General features: G+C 35.0%; 1 protein-coding gene across 1 annotated transcript; it reads left to right on the top strand.

Moving 5' to 3' along the window:
* The first annotated feature begins 1,802 nt into the window (after window positions 1-1,802).
* On the top strand, window positions 1,803-15,977 carry LOC111996656 (uncharacterized). Its single transcript, XM_065766864.1, has 25 exons — window positions 1,803-2,027; window positions 2,222-2,294; window positions 2,544-2,648; window positions 3,715-3,806; window positions 3,899-3,954; window positions 4,109-4,184; window positions 4,304-4,370; window positions 4,865-4,931; window positions 5,076-5,142; window positions 5,222-5,305; window positions 5,387-5,428; window positions 5,616-5,771; window positions 6,576-6,653; window positions 9,595-9,663; window positions 9,756-9,821; window positions 9,921-10,049; window positions 10,987-11,043; window positions 11,895-11,984; window positions 12,199-12,264; window positions 13,816-13,884; window positions 13,957-14,061; window positions 14,196-14,321; window positions 14,804-14,862; window positions 15,010-15,046; window positions 15,362-15,977. The coding sequence occupies exons 1-25, from the start codon at window positions 1,803-1,805 to the stop codon at window positions 15,512-15,514; spliced, it is 2,214 nt and encodes a 737-aa protein (XP_065622936.1). The 3' UTR covers window positions 15,515-15,977.
* Window positions 15,978-16,196: the final 219 nt, after the last annotated feature.

Genomic DNA, 16,196 nt, shown 5'->3' with positions numbered 1-16,196 from the left:
ACTAATCACAACTAATAATGTGAGGCTCAGTAAAAGTTGAAACATAAAAGAAAGTAGACTCTAGAAGACAGTACAAACTAGAATTTTAATAAGTAAAAGAAGAAGAACAAGAGGGAGAAGAAGAAATTGAGGAGAGAGAGGAAGAAGAAGGAGATGAAGAAATTGAGAAGCGAAGAAGAAAAATGGCAACCAGCGACATGGTGGGGACCTCCAATTAATGGATTTATAGGTTTTTTTTTTTAATTTTTTTTTTATTTTAAGTCAAAATCTAATACCGGCCGAAATTCCCAAAATTGGGTGGAATTTGACTCGAGGTGGAACGGGTGGTATTACTGTATTGGATTATGTGCTGGTACGAGATATTCCGACCATTCCAGCTAGAACAGAACAAAATTAATAAGATTGGTCATTTCCAAAGCTAACCACAGCTAATAATGTGTGGCTCAGTAAAAGTTGAAATTTAAAAGAGTACTAGACTCTAGAAGATAGAAGAAACTAGAAACTAGAAAATTAAAAGAGTAAAAGAAGAAGAACAAGAGGGAGAAGAAGAAATGGAGAAGAGAGGAAGAAGAAGAAGGAGATGAAGAAATGGAGAAGAGAAGAAGAAGAAGAATGACAACCAACAACATGGTGGGGACCTCAGATTGATGGGTCTGTAGGTAGGGTTCTTTTTTTTTTTTTTTTTTTTTTTTAATGAAAATCTGATATTGACTAAATGTAGTTTCAATTGAAATTGACCGAAACTTAACAGAATGGTTGGAACTTCCCGAAACTGGCCGAATTTAACCGAAGTGGAACGGGTGGTATTATCATACCAGATTGCTGTGGTACAAGATATTTCGGCCATTCCGTCAGAACGAATGAAATTAATAACATTGGTTAAATCTCTCATCCTTTACCCTTGGAGTTGAAACTCAAAAAAAAAAAAAAAATGACAAACAATTGAATTAGGACCTACATGGCTCTACTTCTACTTTTGTTTTATGATAAAATTATTGCATCCCTTGAAATTTTTTGACATTAACAAGTCTATTTTAATAAATGATAATATAATTTTTAAAAAATGTAAATTGACATGATAAGAACAAGTAAATTTTATAATAAATTACTTATATAGACCATATATATATATATATATATATATTTTTTTTTCATTTAACATTTGAGTGATGACCTACAGCTTAAATCAATGACCTAATAATTATAGTCTGGTTCATTTATAATAATCATAGTCTATAATTTTTAACAGGCATTGTGCACAATGATTTGCTCAATTAATCTAAAAGCTATTATATATATTAAAAAAGAAAAAGAGGTTGAAATACACTATTAATTCCTAAAGTTTGGCTAATGAGTGACTGTGATCACTAAAATTTCAAAAATAAACTTGGAAAAAAAAAAAAAAAAAAAAGTTAAACAGTGAGACGACCAATTTAAATAAAATCTTCTGTTTCATTTGTCTGAAGCAATAAATTTAGTGATCAAATGGTGAAAAACCCAACGGTACAGCATATTTCTGCCCAAAAAAAGGCCCAAACCTCTTTTGGACCTACAGGATTGGGCGCCACTACCCCACAAAAGGCCAGAGCGGTATTCACAGGATGAATTTGGGCTTCTGGCCAACCCAGACCAGAAAAGATGAAAAAGAATCCGAAAAAGAAAAAGTTGCAGAATGAATGAATTATTGCAAGAAATGAAAATGTTACAAATTTAACTTAGAACCGAAGGAATGAGAGAGTGTCAGTAGTGAGTAGCGAGTCAGTTTATTTTGAAAATCAAAACGAAAAGAGAGAGACAGAAAAATGAGTTTGGATGATGAAGAGTGGGAGTGGGACTTGAGTGCGGAAGAACTCGATACTCTTGAAAGAGACGCTCTCTTGAAATTCGCCGCTAAACCACCACCACCAACACCGCCGCCACCGTCACAACAACAAGAACAACCGCACTCTTCACATTTCAACAACAATAACCACTACTTTGATCGCTCCCCTTCCAAACCCATTCCTTCTTCTTATTCCTCTAACAGGGTCTTTATTTTTTTTACTCTCTCACTCTCTTTATAAACTTTTTACTAAAGTTTTACTCCATTCTTTTCTTTTAATTTCTAGGGTTCTTTATTTTATTTTTTATTTAAAGTTCATAATATCTTTAACCTATGTCAGTCTGCTTTTTTTTTTTTTGGGAATTGTGATGGTTCATATTTGTAAATATATTTTTACAGGTTGAACAAGCTTTGCCTATATCTCCTCGGTCCAGAGTATTACCCTCATCAATCACATCTAAACCAAACTTTGGTTTGTTTTTCTAACCTAGTTTACTATATTTCCTTTCTTTCTTTTTTTAAACCAATTATGTGCCTTGCATTTTCTCCAAAATTATATGCCTTTTTATTTGACTGATGCTTAGGATATTATAAATTTTACTACATAGAATTTACAAACTGACATGTCACCATCACAAATAAGTAATTCAAACACTTTTTATTTAAAGTTCATAATATCTTTAACCTATGTCAGTCTGCTTTTTTTTATATTGGGAATTGTGATGGTTCATATTTGTAAATATATTTTTACAGGTTGAACAAGCTTTGCCTATATCTCCTCGGTCCAGAGTATTACCCTCATCAATCACATCTAAACCAAACTTTGGTTTGTTTTTCTAACCTAGTTTACTATATTTCCTTTCTTTCTTTTTTTAAACCAATTATGTGCCTTGCATTTTCTCCAAAATTATATGCCTTTTTATTTGACTGATGCTTAGGATATTATAAATTTTACTACATAGAATTTACAAACTGACATGTCACCATCACAAATAAGTAATTCAAACACCCATTTGTTATGTTGTTTAAGTGGGCACCAATCATACTCTTCCCACATTAGCATTTTCCTTTTTTATTTTATTTCCTTAAGCCCAAAGGTATGAGAAAGTATCTCATGCATCATCTAGGTTGCACAACACTTCATTTGGGATGTCGTATCCATATCCTACCTGACATGTCATGTTATAATTTTTCATAATTTGCTCGTTTCGATGTGTCTTACCCGACATTTCATGTTATAATTTTTCAAAAATTGCTCATGTTGCCATGTAGTACCCATATCCGTGTTCATGCTTCCTAGTACATCATATATGTGGGGTCCACAAGCTTAAGGGAGAGGATGTATATATTCGATATGTGAAACAATTATTGTAGAGGCAGAGGTGTTCCTACCCATTGTGGACTGACTGTGACTCTCTTTCTCTTGTAGTATTAAGAAAGAGTTCTTTACAATCATTGAAGATTAAAGTTGTTGAATGATTGAGCATGTGAGAGAAAAGAGAAAAGTGGAAGGTTTGGCTTGACTGCCTACATCCATAGCTCCATAGCGGAAAGCCCTTGACGGCTACCTTGTTGCTATTGGAGTGTTTGTATTACTATGAACCCAATGTAGGGTTTATATAGTATTAGAGAACCCTAGACTAACCTAGATTAGTGTGCTTGCTCTACAAGTACATGGACCTACAAATAGGTTTAGGCCTCTTGGGCCATAATATCTCTAACAATATAAACGCATATAATAGAAGGGATTCATTTCTCTGTCTCTTAACTGTCTCTACTCAGTAAATCAATTAATCTAATTTCCCTTCTTGTTATGTCATTTTGGTTGTAATTTATGATTATAAATTCATGTCAGCTAGTGTCTGACTATATTTGGCTTTCTGTGATCAAAGATGAACCTTTGTCAAAGGAACTACCTAAGGCATCTGTCAAATTTTTTCTTCATGCCACCGGAAACATTGCTGCTAAATTTTTATATGACCAGGTATTACCTACCATCTGCTTGCAGTGTGTTCATTCTTTATCATCGAGTGTGACTCTTATCTTGCTTATGCATTATGTTTTATTTTGTATCAGGTACTAGTAGCTGCGTTCCGCAAAATTCCCAAAGCTTCTTGGAATGCAAAAGAAAGGTCTGTGTGTGTGTGTGTGTGTGTGTTTTTATTTTTTATAGTTATATCTTGTATGACTTCGGAGTTATGATTGCTTGTTCTACGTATTTGCCAGAGTTATTTTGAGGGTGTTGCCTCAGTTTGATGTATAAGTGTATAACTATTAGACTTGTAGGTTGTGGATATTCCCGATATCTTCTTTATCTTCAGCAGAAAAAGTTCTTAGTGAGATACCTGGTTACAATGTTGAGGTAATACTTTTGCCCTTTCCAGCTCTTTATAGTTGGGCGCCTCCAATGGTGGTTTATTTTGAACTCAAACGAATCAAGTTCCATTATTTCTAAGGTGATTTTATGATACTTTTTCCCAGGTGGAGGACATGGATCCTTTGGTGCATCGTGCTATTGCTGCTGCCTCTGCTCTTCCAGATCTTCGAGGTAAGCAATGTGCATGTATAATAAAATTGACTTCTAGAATACATTGTCTCTGCTTTGACAATTTTCAGATATCATATGTTTTCTTTCAGTTTGCTCTATGTATTAAAAAAAAAAAAAAAATTGGCCCCAAGGGGACGGAGAAAGGAAGATTTGAATTGGTGACCTCCACTTGATGAGGTGTGATCCTCAACTGATTGTGCTACCCCTTGGGCACATAGCTTAATCTATGCCATCATGCTTTTCTAACATCATATCCATTTGAAATCTATGAGTAACCAAACGTAGAATAAGCATGCACAATGATGATTAAAGTGTCATTGAAAGTGGATTTTATGCTCAATGGCAGGACAATTCTGGGGCTTCGTTTTGGATTTTATATATTTATTTATGTCTTTTTGTTCTAAAGTAGTATTTTATATACTTTTTTGGATTCCTTTTTCATTTTTTTAAACACTTTCTGAAGAGGCTTTTCTTTTGTCCTGCCTTATTTCAAGACCAATATGACAGGATGCCTAGCTTTATTGAATCTAAGCTTTTGCCTTTTCAGCGAGATGGTGTTAGGTACTTTTCCTCATTAGACTACTGTCATTGGACAGGCATTGATTAATATTATCCAGTAACATGTTGAAGATTCTCTCTTCCTTAATTATAATTGAACTATGGTAATATTTGAAACTAACATGCATATTTATTTGCTTTTTTTAGGTTTGTGTTGCAGCATGGAGGGCGTGTTCTCCTAGCAGATGAAATGGGATTGGGAAAGACTTTGCAGGCATTTTATTCTCATTTGAACCATGAATAAAATTTCATGAGGTTTAAGCATGTATATTGACTTCATGTGGGTTTTGCAGGCTATTGCTGTAAGTGCATGCATCCGTGATTCATGGCCTGTTCTTATTCTTACCCCATCTTCCTTACGGCTGCATTGGGCTTCTGTAAGTGTTCCTTTGACCTCATATTTCAGACTAAAAAGGTCACTTTTGCCCACATTGCATTTACTTTCTCCTTTCTTGCAGACAATTCAGCAATGGCTGAATATTCCTCCATCAGATATACTTGTATGTTGTCTAAACTAAAACTTTTCTGGTTGCCTTTACTTTTCATTGCTGAAGCTGGAATTTTGAGCACTTTTTTTTTTCTTGTCTATGTTTTCTATTTCTGTGAAATTGATATATAGTTTTTGTTGTATTGGTCAATTTTTTATAATGTATTTTTTTCTTCCTTTGCAAACGAGTTAATGTCTAGGTTGTTCTGTCTCAATGTGGTGGTTCAAACAGAGCCGGATATACAATAGTGTCATCAAGTACCAAGGGCTGCATTCGTCTTGATGGCCTATTCAACATCATCTCCTATGATGTAGTCCCTAAGCTACAGAATCTACTTATGGCATCTGAGTTTAAGGTAAATTTGCTCATTCTACATTTTTTTCACCGAGCTTTCCTTTAAGTCAATATTCAATTGTTTATTCCTTGTCATCTTGGATCTTTGCAATTAGGTGACTCTAAAGAGGGCATTGCCTGTGGAAGTGCTGAATTAGTAGTGGGAGTTACTTTTGTACCATCATTTTGTCATGACAGATATGATAGTAAATAAGACAGTTTGATGCTGAATCTTAAAAAAAAAAAATGTAATCATGATGCTGAATCTTTGAAACATGTGATTGAAAAAATAATAGCAGTTGAAATGAGGTTCAGATGGATGAGGCTTCTCTCTCTCTCTCTCTCTCTCTCTCACACACACACACACACACACACACACACACACACACACACACACTTTGTATTTTTGTTTTCTAAAGAACTTAAAACTATTGTATCATAAACTATTGGATAATTGTATCATAAAGTAGAATTTTTTAAATAAAATATATTGTAGTACATAACTCAAATTACAGTGTAAAATTGATAAAATCCTTCCCTCTTAAGCATGGAAATTTAAGTAACAAAGATGATGTTATGAAGCTTATTATCTTTTATTTTTTAAAAAGAAAAAGCATTAAACAATATGATGCAATGGATTTGGTCATTATTCCATGTTATAATTTTTCCTCCATATGAGGTCTTAAGCTGTATGACACTTTCTTCTAGAATTTTTTGGACAAGACAGAGAGAGAGATTGTACCTCACATATATTCATGTAGCTTATAATTTCTTATTGATAAATATATTTGCTCTTAGAAATGATTCATAAATTCTTGTTATTCAGGTTGTGATTGCAGATGAGTCACACTTTCTCAAAAATGCTCAAGCAAAGAGGACAACTGCTTCCCTTCCAGTCATAAAGGTCTGTCTTTCTTGATAAAAGATGACTCTATGATTGCATCTGCTAATTTTATTCATTTACTATGTTTATTCACAAATATTAATCATAGATCTTGCTCTTTTGTAGTACATGATTATGCTTGAGCCTCTCTATAACTGATACTCCATGTTGAATGCTTAGCAAGGTTTTAAAAACCGGACTGGACTGGCCGGTCCGACTACTTGAACCAGGAACTGGCCACCAGTCTGGTCTGGAAAAAAAATGCCTAAAACTAGTGAAAACCAGGAACCGGAGGCAAATCCGGTTTTGCCCCTGTCTGGTTTTGAAAACCATGATGCTTAGGTTTCTCAAATGTTGTCCCCCTTCTGCTATTTGAAGGAGTGTTAATTTTATTTGTGAGCTAGTTCAGTTAAGAATGGTTTTTAATGGCTTTTCAAGAAATCTTATTAGTCGGTTTGAGGAATTCTAATTTTCTTTTAAGTAAGCAATCGGATTAAAATATTCTGTTTGGGCATTTATTATCTATTGTATATTCGTCTATCCAATGCTCAAGTCCTGAATAGGCCTATAACTGTAGGGATAGGTCTTTTATACTTTCTAGTGTATTACTTTATCACTAATCTCCAGGCATTCGAATTGGAAACCTTATGATGATCTTCAATCACATCACATTATAAACTCCGGTGGCTATGTAATCTGTCACTGGATTTGCTTGTGGTGGACAACATTGACTTCGTACAAACCTTGATGACAACTTTGAACAAATTAATCTGACACCTTGATGTAGAACAAACTCTGATTTCAAAACTGATGTGTGACAAAACCAAAATTTGATACAACATGAAAATTAAGAACAAAGAAAATAAAATTAGCTTAGAGTTGGCATCTAGGGTTGTATGAGGTGGCTGGTGTACCAGACCAGTTTCTGCTCCATATGGTGTTGGTTTGTGGAAAAATATTAGTTGGGGATGGCCCTTTTTTTCAAATTATATTTTGTATGATATTGGTGATGGGTCGATGATGAAGTTTTGGCAAGACTGTTGGTGTGGAGAGACACCTCTTGCTGTTAGCTATCCTGATTTGTTTAGATTTTGCTGAGATAAGGAGGCAAGTGTGGTTGAGGTTATGTTCTCTAATGGGGTCCTTTTTTGGGATGTAAGTTTCTTTAGGGGTGTTCATGCTCGGGAATTGGAGGCTGTGTCGAGCTTCATGGATACCATATATGGCTTTACAGTTAGGGGGTTTGGTGAGGATAAGATGAGTTGAAAATTAGATAAAAATAAGGGGTTCATGGTTAATGATTATTATAGTCTTCTAGTGGGCTCTAATGATTTTTGTTTTCCCTGGAAAAGTATTTGAAATTAGAAGATCCCTTCTTGAGTTGCTTTCTTTAAGCAGAAGATTCCTTCTCGAGTGGCTTTCTTTGTCTGGACTACTGCTTTAAGGAAATGCTTGACGATTGACAATTTATGAAAAAGAAAGGTAAGGTTTGGATATTGGATTGGTGTTATATGTGTAAGTGTAATGGTGAATCAATTGACCATCTCTTTCTTCATTGTCCAGTTGCTATGGATTTGTGGTCTATGGTTTTGGGTTTATTTGGAGTAAGTTGGGTTATGCATAGTCAGTTGTGGGGCTTCTAGCTTGCTGGCAAGGCAGGCTTGGTCGTCATCGAAATGGTCATATATTGTTAATTGTTCACCATTTATTAATGTGGTTTCCTTGGAGGGAAAAAAATAGTAGGTGTTTTGAAGATAAAGAGAGATCCATACTAGACCTCAAGTTATTTTTCTTTAGAACTTTATTGGATTGGTTGTTTGCTTTACAAAACCAATCATTCTCTTCTTTTCATGATTTTCTCAATTCTTGTAATTTTTGTACTGATTTCTTGACCCCTCTGTACACTTCTTGTGTACTAGGGTGTCCCTTTTTTGATATCAATGGAAAATATTACTTATCAAAATAAAAGAAAACTCAGGAATCAGCTCCTAGGTTGGTTGGAGTTGGTACCAGACCATTGGAAAAATATCAAGAAAATTTTTATATATCCTTAACTTGTCTCTATAGGAGTACAATAGACTACTTGGTCTAAACCCTAGTTCTAGTCAACTTAGGCCATATTATTATACGTATATGTGTATATATGAAGTATATGTGTCTATATGAAGAAGAGGTGAAGGCAGTGGTGGTGAGTGAAGGCTGATTATGAATTAAAAACCACGCAAAACTGCTCAATAGAATTCTGGTTTGTACATCATTGGGTGGAAAGACATACTGTGAATTACAAAATATCTTTGACTTTATGAAATTTAAATAAACTGCTAATAACCTAACTAATTAAAAAGACTTAAAATAAAATCCAACTGACCAATAAAAATACAATTGACTTCCAAAATTAAATAAAACTAAATTAATATAAAATTTTATTCATACTTAAAAAAAAAAAAAGATTAAAAGAAAAAGATAAAAAAAAAAAAAGATAAAATTTTCTTCATGCTCCCCGCAACACACCCCTTGCACACAAGAAGCTTCAACAGTTACATTTTTTCCTTTGGTCTTGCTAAGCCCAATAAAATGTGCTCATCTGTTAGTATGAGAAGCACCTTTTAGCTTGCCATGCAATTTTCTTCTCCAACTATCTCAAATGGACAAGTTCAATAGATATAGCAGATTAAGATACTGAAAATACCGAATACATCAATACTTTTTCATGATTGAATGTAAACCTTTTTGTGCAAGTCAGTGCTAAAACAGCAAACAATCATTGTACTACATATTTTAGCTCATTCTCTTTGATTTTTTATTTTGGTCTGCAATAGTGTAGAATATAGTTCATGTAAGATTACTTATCAAAAAAAATATATAGTTCATGTAAAGTGGGCCAGCTGCATGTTGATCTACATTTGTCTCTTTTTTCTCTCGTTCTTTGTCCGTACAAAACTGACATTATTAATGATTTCAGAAAGCTAAATATGCAATATTGCTTAGTGGAACTCCGGCTTTATCCCGACCAATTGAGCTATTCAAGCAGGTACTTTTGCTTGCTATTTTAATAGTAAAATGTTACCATCAAAAGAACAAAATTTATAATCATTCTGTACAAAATTGTGGTTCACTTTGCAGCTGGAAGCATTATATCCTGATGTATATAAGAATGTTCACGAATATGGTAACCGGTATTGCAAGGGTGTAAGTGACAAGTCCTTTTGAATTTAAAACCTATATAGTTTTTTCATTTTACTGTTATATAGTTCTTTAAAAATGCCACATCTGTTGTCTATCTTGCAGGGAATCTTTGGAATTTATCAAGGTGCAAGTAACCATGAAGAATTGCACAATTTGATGAAGGCAACTGTGATGATCCGCAGACTTAAAAAGGATGTTCTTACTGAGCTTCCTGTGAAGCGTAGGCAACAGGTAGTTTTTCTTTCCTTGTCTTTAATCTGCAGCTGAATCTGTAGTTGGTCTTTTATTTTGTTCTTTTCATTTGATAAATGTTAACTCTTATAATGTTGTTGGATTGTAGCAAATGATTTCTCTTTGCCTTTGTAATACTGAGTGGTTTATTTTGCTCCAATTAGAAAAAAAAAGGCTGGTCTGTAGCATCAGTGGGTTTGTGGGATGCAGGCATTTAGTCTTGCAATCCAAATTGGGAAAAGCCATGCAGTTTGGTTTTTGGAGACTTTTGTTCCAGAATTTTGTTGCAGCTGTTTTGACATTTAAAAGTCCATATTGTGGATGAAACTCTGATGTGCTGGGAATAAAAATTGATTGAAAATGATAAAGTCAGTGTACAGATGGTGATGTCAGCACACCTTGGTGGCTTGGTCATATGATGTTGACCACCAGATTGTTCTAATGTGTTCTGGGTTGGATTGATATGCTCTAATACCTAGTTGAGTTGTAAAATATGAGAGAAAAAGATATTTGAGAAAATGTGTAGTGCTTTGTTAATCAATCTCTCACCTTAGCACATGTCTTTATTAGGGTTTATGATATGATTACAAGAATAACCTTATGCTATTGTAAAATAACATTATATTATTAAAAAAAAAAAAAAAAGAAGTACCTTTAAACATTAATTTGAAATTCACTTGGCACTGCCAAAATGCTTAGTAATTCTTGTCCATAGTACCTCTCTCTCTCTGCTTGTGTATGTGGTTCATGTGTGTGTGTTTTGGGGGAAATGTGTTTGCACAAGTGCATTTATATGCACACAGATAAGCATTTCTGTCCATGTGCATTTGCAAGCCTTGTGCCCAAGATTGTATATGTACTGGTAGGAAGTTAGAAAATATGTTTATCTTTATGGTTCCTGTGTAACATTTTATAATTATTCTTAATTGATTCTTAGGTCTTCCTAGAATTGGCAGAAAAGGACATGAAACAAATCAATGCTTTATTCCATGAGGTAATTTAACTTGTTGATTTTTTTTTTTTTTTTTTTTTAAACTTTCTCTGATAACATTAATTATGAATATTTTGGAAAGCAAAGTTTGGTCACTCATGAGTTGCAACTGTAGCTGGTTATGGAAGTTTAGTTTGGATGATGCCCTAGGGAAATTCTGTGTAATACTTATGGTTTCCTGGTTGCATGGTATGTGATTCTGAGTGCGCATTTGATATAGCCTATTTCCATTGGCTTATTTTTGCTGTAAAATAAATAAATAAATAAATAAAAAACTGGGTAAAAAAGTATAGCTATTCCTAGAAAAAGTGGGGCTTTAAAATCCTGTACTTTGGCCAACTCAAACTATATTGAACAGATGCTAAAGATGTCAAACAAGTGGAACCAGTTTCAGTGATTCTTAGGTAAATCTTCTAGGGTCAATTTGACTTATCCTTGGCTGCTGGTTGAGGATATATTTTGATTTTAAACTACGTATCACTTATTTGATGGATATTATAATGTTGAACTGCATTGGACTCATACATCCCAAAAGTGATTGAGCAAGTGGAGCATTTTTCTCCTCCCAATTTTTTTTAGCACAATTCTTTGTCCTTTCCTTCACAGCTTGGTTTTTCCTTGCTTACTCTTTCTTCTAAAAGGCTCCCATATTTCTGTTCCATGTATCTTATACAGTTGTATTTTCTACTTTTCCTATGCATTTTAGTCTTATTATCTTCTACAAAGTATGTGTGTTATTCATTCTTTGTAAGTGATTTCTGAAAGTTCTTAAAGCTGCAGGGTTTTTTTTTTTTTGTTTACTTGAAGAAAATAAGGACAAAAGAATGCAGCTCATATTGATGTCTGTTTTGTAGTTGGAGGTAGTAAAAGGCAAAATTAAGGCCTGCCAATCAAAAGAAGAGGTTGATTCACTCAAATTTAATCAGAAGAATCTTATTAACAAGGTATCAATCTGCATTCTGAACATATCTAAGAATTTATAGGGCATAATTTGTTGAAAAGGTCAGTACAATTGCTTACACGACTTTTATTAATTATGTGAAATAGGTTCATATTTAACCCCATTTTTATATAGACTGTTAAGTATAGTGGTATTTCTTTATATTTTTATTACTAAACTAAATTCTCTCACTTGCTAACTCTTTTATTTGATTCCAGATATATACTAGTTCTGCTGAAGCCAAGATTCCTGCAGTTCTAGATTACCTAGGAACTGTCATTGAGGTACTTCTACCTTGACCCCTGCTTCAATTATATTCTTCCTTATTTATTTACACTTTGTTTGTTTCAAAGTAATATACTTTCAAATGTAAAATATTTTACATGTAAAAAATTTTACATGAAAATAATTTCAGTGAAGACATTTTCAAGTGTTTGGCATGACTAAGCACTTGAAAATGCGAGCACAAACCAACCACCACCAACAACCTCAAACCCAGCCACACAGCCGCCACCACAACCTACCATAAACTCTACCATTACTGTCACAAAACGCAGCAACACCAAACGCAGCAACACCAAACCCAGCCAGCCACCACGACCTCCGTAACCATAACTACCTAGATTTGAGAGATGCAGCCTGAAAAAAAGGAGGAAGAGGAGGAAGATCTGCACCGTGTTACTGCCGCGACCTCCACACTGGAGACATCAAGGCCGACCGTCCTCACCACCAGCATAAGTCGGAGTCCCAAGTTACTGCCAGAAAGATGAGAAGAGAGAGGAGGGGGTCTAGAAGAGGGAAGAAGCCACACGGTGGGGGGGTGTGGGTGATCTGCATTTAGAAATATTTCAAGCTTAAAACATTTTACACTTGTTTGCCTTGGTTGTTCTGGTTGACTGAAAATATTTTACTTTTGACCAAATATTTAACTACAAAACAAACACTGAAAAATGTGAAAATATCTTCCTGAAAATATTTTATGTTGAAAACAAACGGAGAGCACCACTGCAAAAAGCCAGTGAAGGGTTAAATGTATTCAGAGAAATCTCCAAAATAAAAGATGGGATCTGGTTCTGTTGATATGCTCAATGCCTGCACATGTTTTACCAGTTCACTGTTTTAAAAATCTGTGTGTGTGTGTGTATTTATTTGTGTAACTGCATACTTTTGATGTGCTTACATTCATGATGAAGTCTGTGGGGCATGTTTGTGCAATTCATCTTTGCCTGTTGCTTTTAAGTTTTAACTACATGGATGAAGCCCCTTTTAAGTGTTAGTTTTGGATAGTTGGATTGCCAATATTGTGAACGCTTAATTAATTAAAAGTTTAAATTATTATTATTATTTTTGGTTTTAAATAATTGAATATGTGATATACCTCAAATTGACATGCCTTTGTAAACCTCTTATTACATGTAATGGGACAACTTTACATTTTCCTTGTCAGAGTACTTCCTGTTTAGGTTTTTACCGCAATGCTTGTGTTTATACCTGTACAAACTACTAAGGTTTTTACTGAACTTCTCCTTGAATCCCACTTAAGTGGTGACCTTTGGTTCAGTTGTCTAGATTGCTTGTGTTACTGAGTTAATTGTCTCACCAAATGTGAGGTTATGGTTCTCTGACTTTGGATAAGGTAGAATGGGAGAAAAGAATACATATGGCCAACCTTGATTAGCCTATCGAGGATCCATGGCCAACCCCAAATTTTGGGACTAGGGCTCGGTTATTGTTATTATTGTTATGATTTTCTGATCTATGATAAAGTATTCTCGGACCATTTTAGCTTGAATACTCTTTTTGAGCCTGTTAACATTGTCACTTGATTGTTGCAGGCAGGATGTAAGTTCCTTATATTTGCACACCACCAGCCAATGATTGACTCAATATATCAATTTCTTCTTGTAAGATCACTTTTAACTTAATTGAATTTTCTTACGATTGATCTATTCTCATAAAAACTACCAAAATTACAGAAGAAGAAAGTGGGTTGCATTCGTATTGATGGCGGTACTCCTGCAGCTTCAAGGCAAGCTTTGGTTACAGATTTTCAGGAGAAAGATGCTACTAGGGCAGCAGTAGTATGTCAATTTGCTTCATTTGTTTCCATAGATTGTTACATGTTTTGTCTCATCAATCTTCTGTTTACTTGGAATTCTGGTGTTAAACCTATAATCCGAATCTGAATTTTGCATTTATAATTGTCATTGTGCAGCTATCTATCAAAGCTGGAGGTGTTGGGTTAACTTTAACGGCTGCATCCACCGTTATTTTTGCAGAGTTGTCTTGGACTCCAGGCGATCTGATTCAAGCTGAAGATCGTGCTCATAGGATTGGTCAGGTAAACTACAGGAAAATAGCTTTCTGGAGTTGAGAGACATTGTCCACATTAATTCAGAGTTATCCATTGTATTTACATTTGTTTGGCAAGATTGTAGTTTGGCATGTGTTCTTTGCAAGCTATTACAGAGAGCAGCTGGTGCTATAGGGAGTTGAGAGCAAGAAAGTAGATAAGATAGAAGGGGCTACACTCCTGGTGGAGCGGAGGAGACATTTAGGATAATGGAAATAAAACACGAAGCCTTAGTGGCTGGCAAGCGAGCCTCTATCCATCATGTCCTTGTCTATATTTACTTTTTGATTATCCCAGTGTTGACTTCATATGTGATTCCATCACATGTGCAAGGACATGATATTACTCAATTAATTTGGAATTTTCTGTACCTGTATTGCTCTTTATTTTGAGTTCTTGAAAATTCTACCAGCTATCCTCCTCAATGTGTGTTTTTCTTGCTCTCTGACATGCTTGTTTTATGTTTCTAGGTGTCTGCCGTCAATATCTACTACCTGCTAGCAAATGACACAGTTGATGACATCATTTGGTATGTTCATATGCTGTTTGCTTTAACTAAATGATATGAATTTTTTCTTTATTGGAGTTTGAATGGTTGAATGGGGCTGTGGGTATTGATTATGATGATGATGACAATGAGTTGGTAAAGTAACTTTGATATATTATTTCTCCACAGGGATGTTGTTCAGAGCAAGTTGGAAAATTTAGGACAGGTAATATTGCTTGGGTGTGTGTGTTCATGTGGATTTGTGTCTTTATTTTTCTAGGGAGCTCTGAGGTTGTTTCTATATCAAAATATAGCATTTGCAGTCATAGCACTGTGCTCTGATATAGAGCTCCCACATTCCTCTCCAGTAGGTTTGAAGTCCTTACAAATTGAAGTTTTCTTCCGACTTTACCTCTTGGAAAAAGAAACATGGGGAACAAAACATTTCTTATATGCTGTGATTGGCAATTGGGGGTTAATGCTAGTACTGGTTGATTTTGTCCTTAGTCTATAATCTGACTTTCATTTACTGAACAATCAGATGCTTGATGGCCATGAGAAAACCTTGGAAGTTTCATCCAGCCAGACAAGCAGCAGCCCTGCAAAGCAGAAAACACTCGATTCTTATTTGAAGCGCTGTAGCAACATGGATGACTTGGAACATCAGCCCAAGCTCAAACATCCTCGGCACTGAGCTGTACACCCTGTGACAATGTTAATATTTTATTTTCTTACACAATCATAGCTACAAATGTACAGGCACATGGAAATTGCCTTCATGAAATGGTCAGAGACTCAGAGTTATGCAGTAGTATTATCATCATATTGTGTCCTCTTCACCCTACATTTTACTGTTAGGGTGGTGCAGTTTTATTGTTCTTAATGCTTTGGTGGGTTTTGGAAGTTGAAGGTTTTCCCCAGCACTCCAAGGGAAGAGGAACCCCGAACTTAGATTTAGGATCGGTAACTAACCCCATTGACCTGAGGCATGTATATTTATGTAGAGGATCCTGATCCAATCTTGGGCTTCTCTTTCTTTCGTTTTTGTAACATAAGCATTCAATATGAATACACAGGTATAGCTGATGTGAACATTGTTATATAGTGGTAGTACTGGTAGTCTGTTTGCAAAGAGGCGTATGATTATTTCGGTAGAAGTTCCTCTCTCTCTCTCTCTCTCTCTCTCTCTCACACACACACACACACACACACACACACACACACAAATTGTAGATTTTAAAATTCTGTCACGTCACTTGAAGAAGAAGTGTAACACATGTCATATACTTGCACGATTTCCCCCCTTCTTTCCACTTGTAAGTTACACATTTACCAGTGGGTTTTCAACCTCAGACCCACTCTACCCTATTTGTGAA

Source organism: Quercus suber, unplaced genomic scaffold (assembly GCF_002906115.3).
Source record: "Quercus suber isolate HL8 unplaced genomic scaffold, Cork oak 2.0 scaffold_24, whole genome shotgun sequence".
NCBI classification, from domain to species: domain Eukaryota; kingdom Viridiplantae; phylum Streptophyta; class Magnoliopsida; order Fagales; family Fagaceae; genus Quercus; species Quercus suber.
This window is presented reverse-complemented; position numbering and strand designations above follow the sequence as displayed.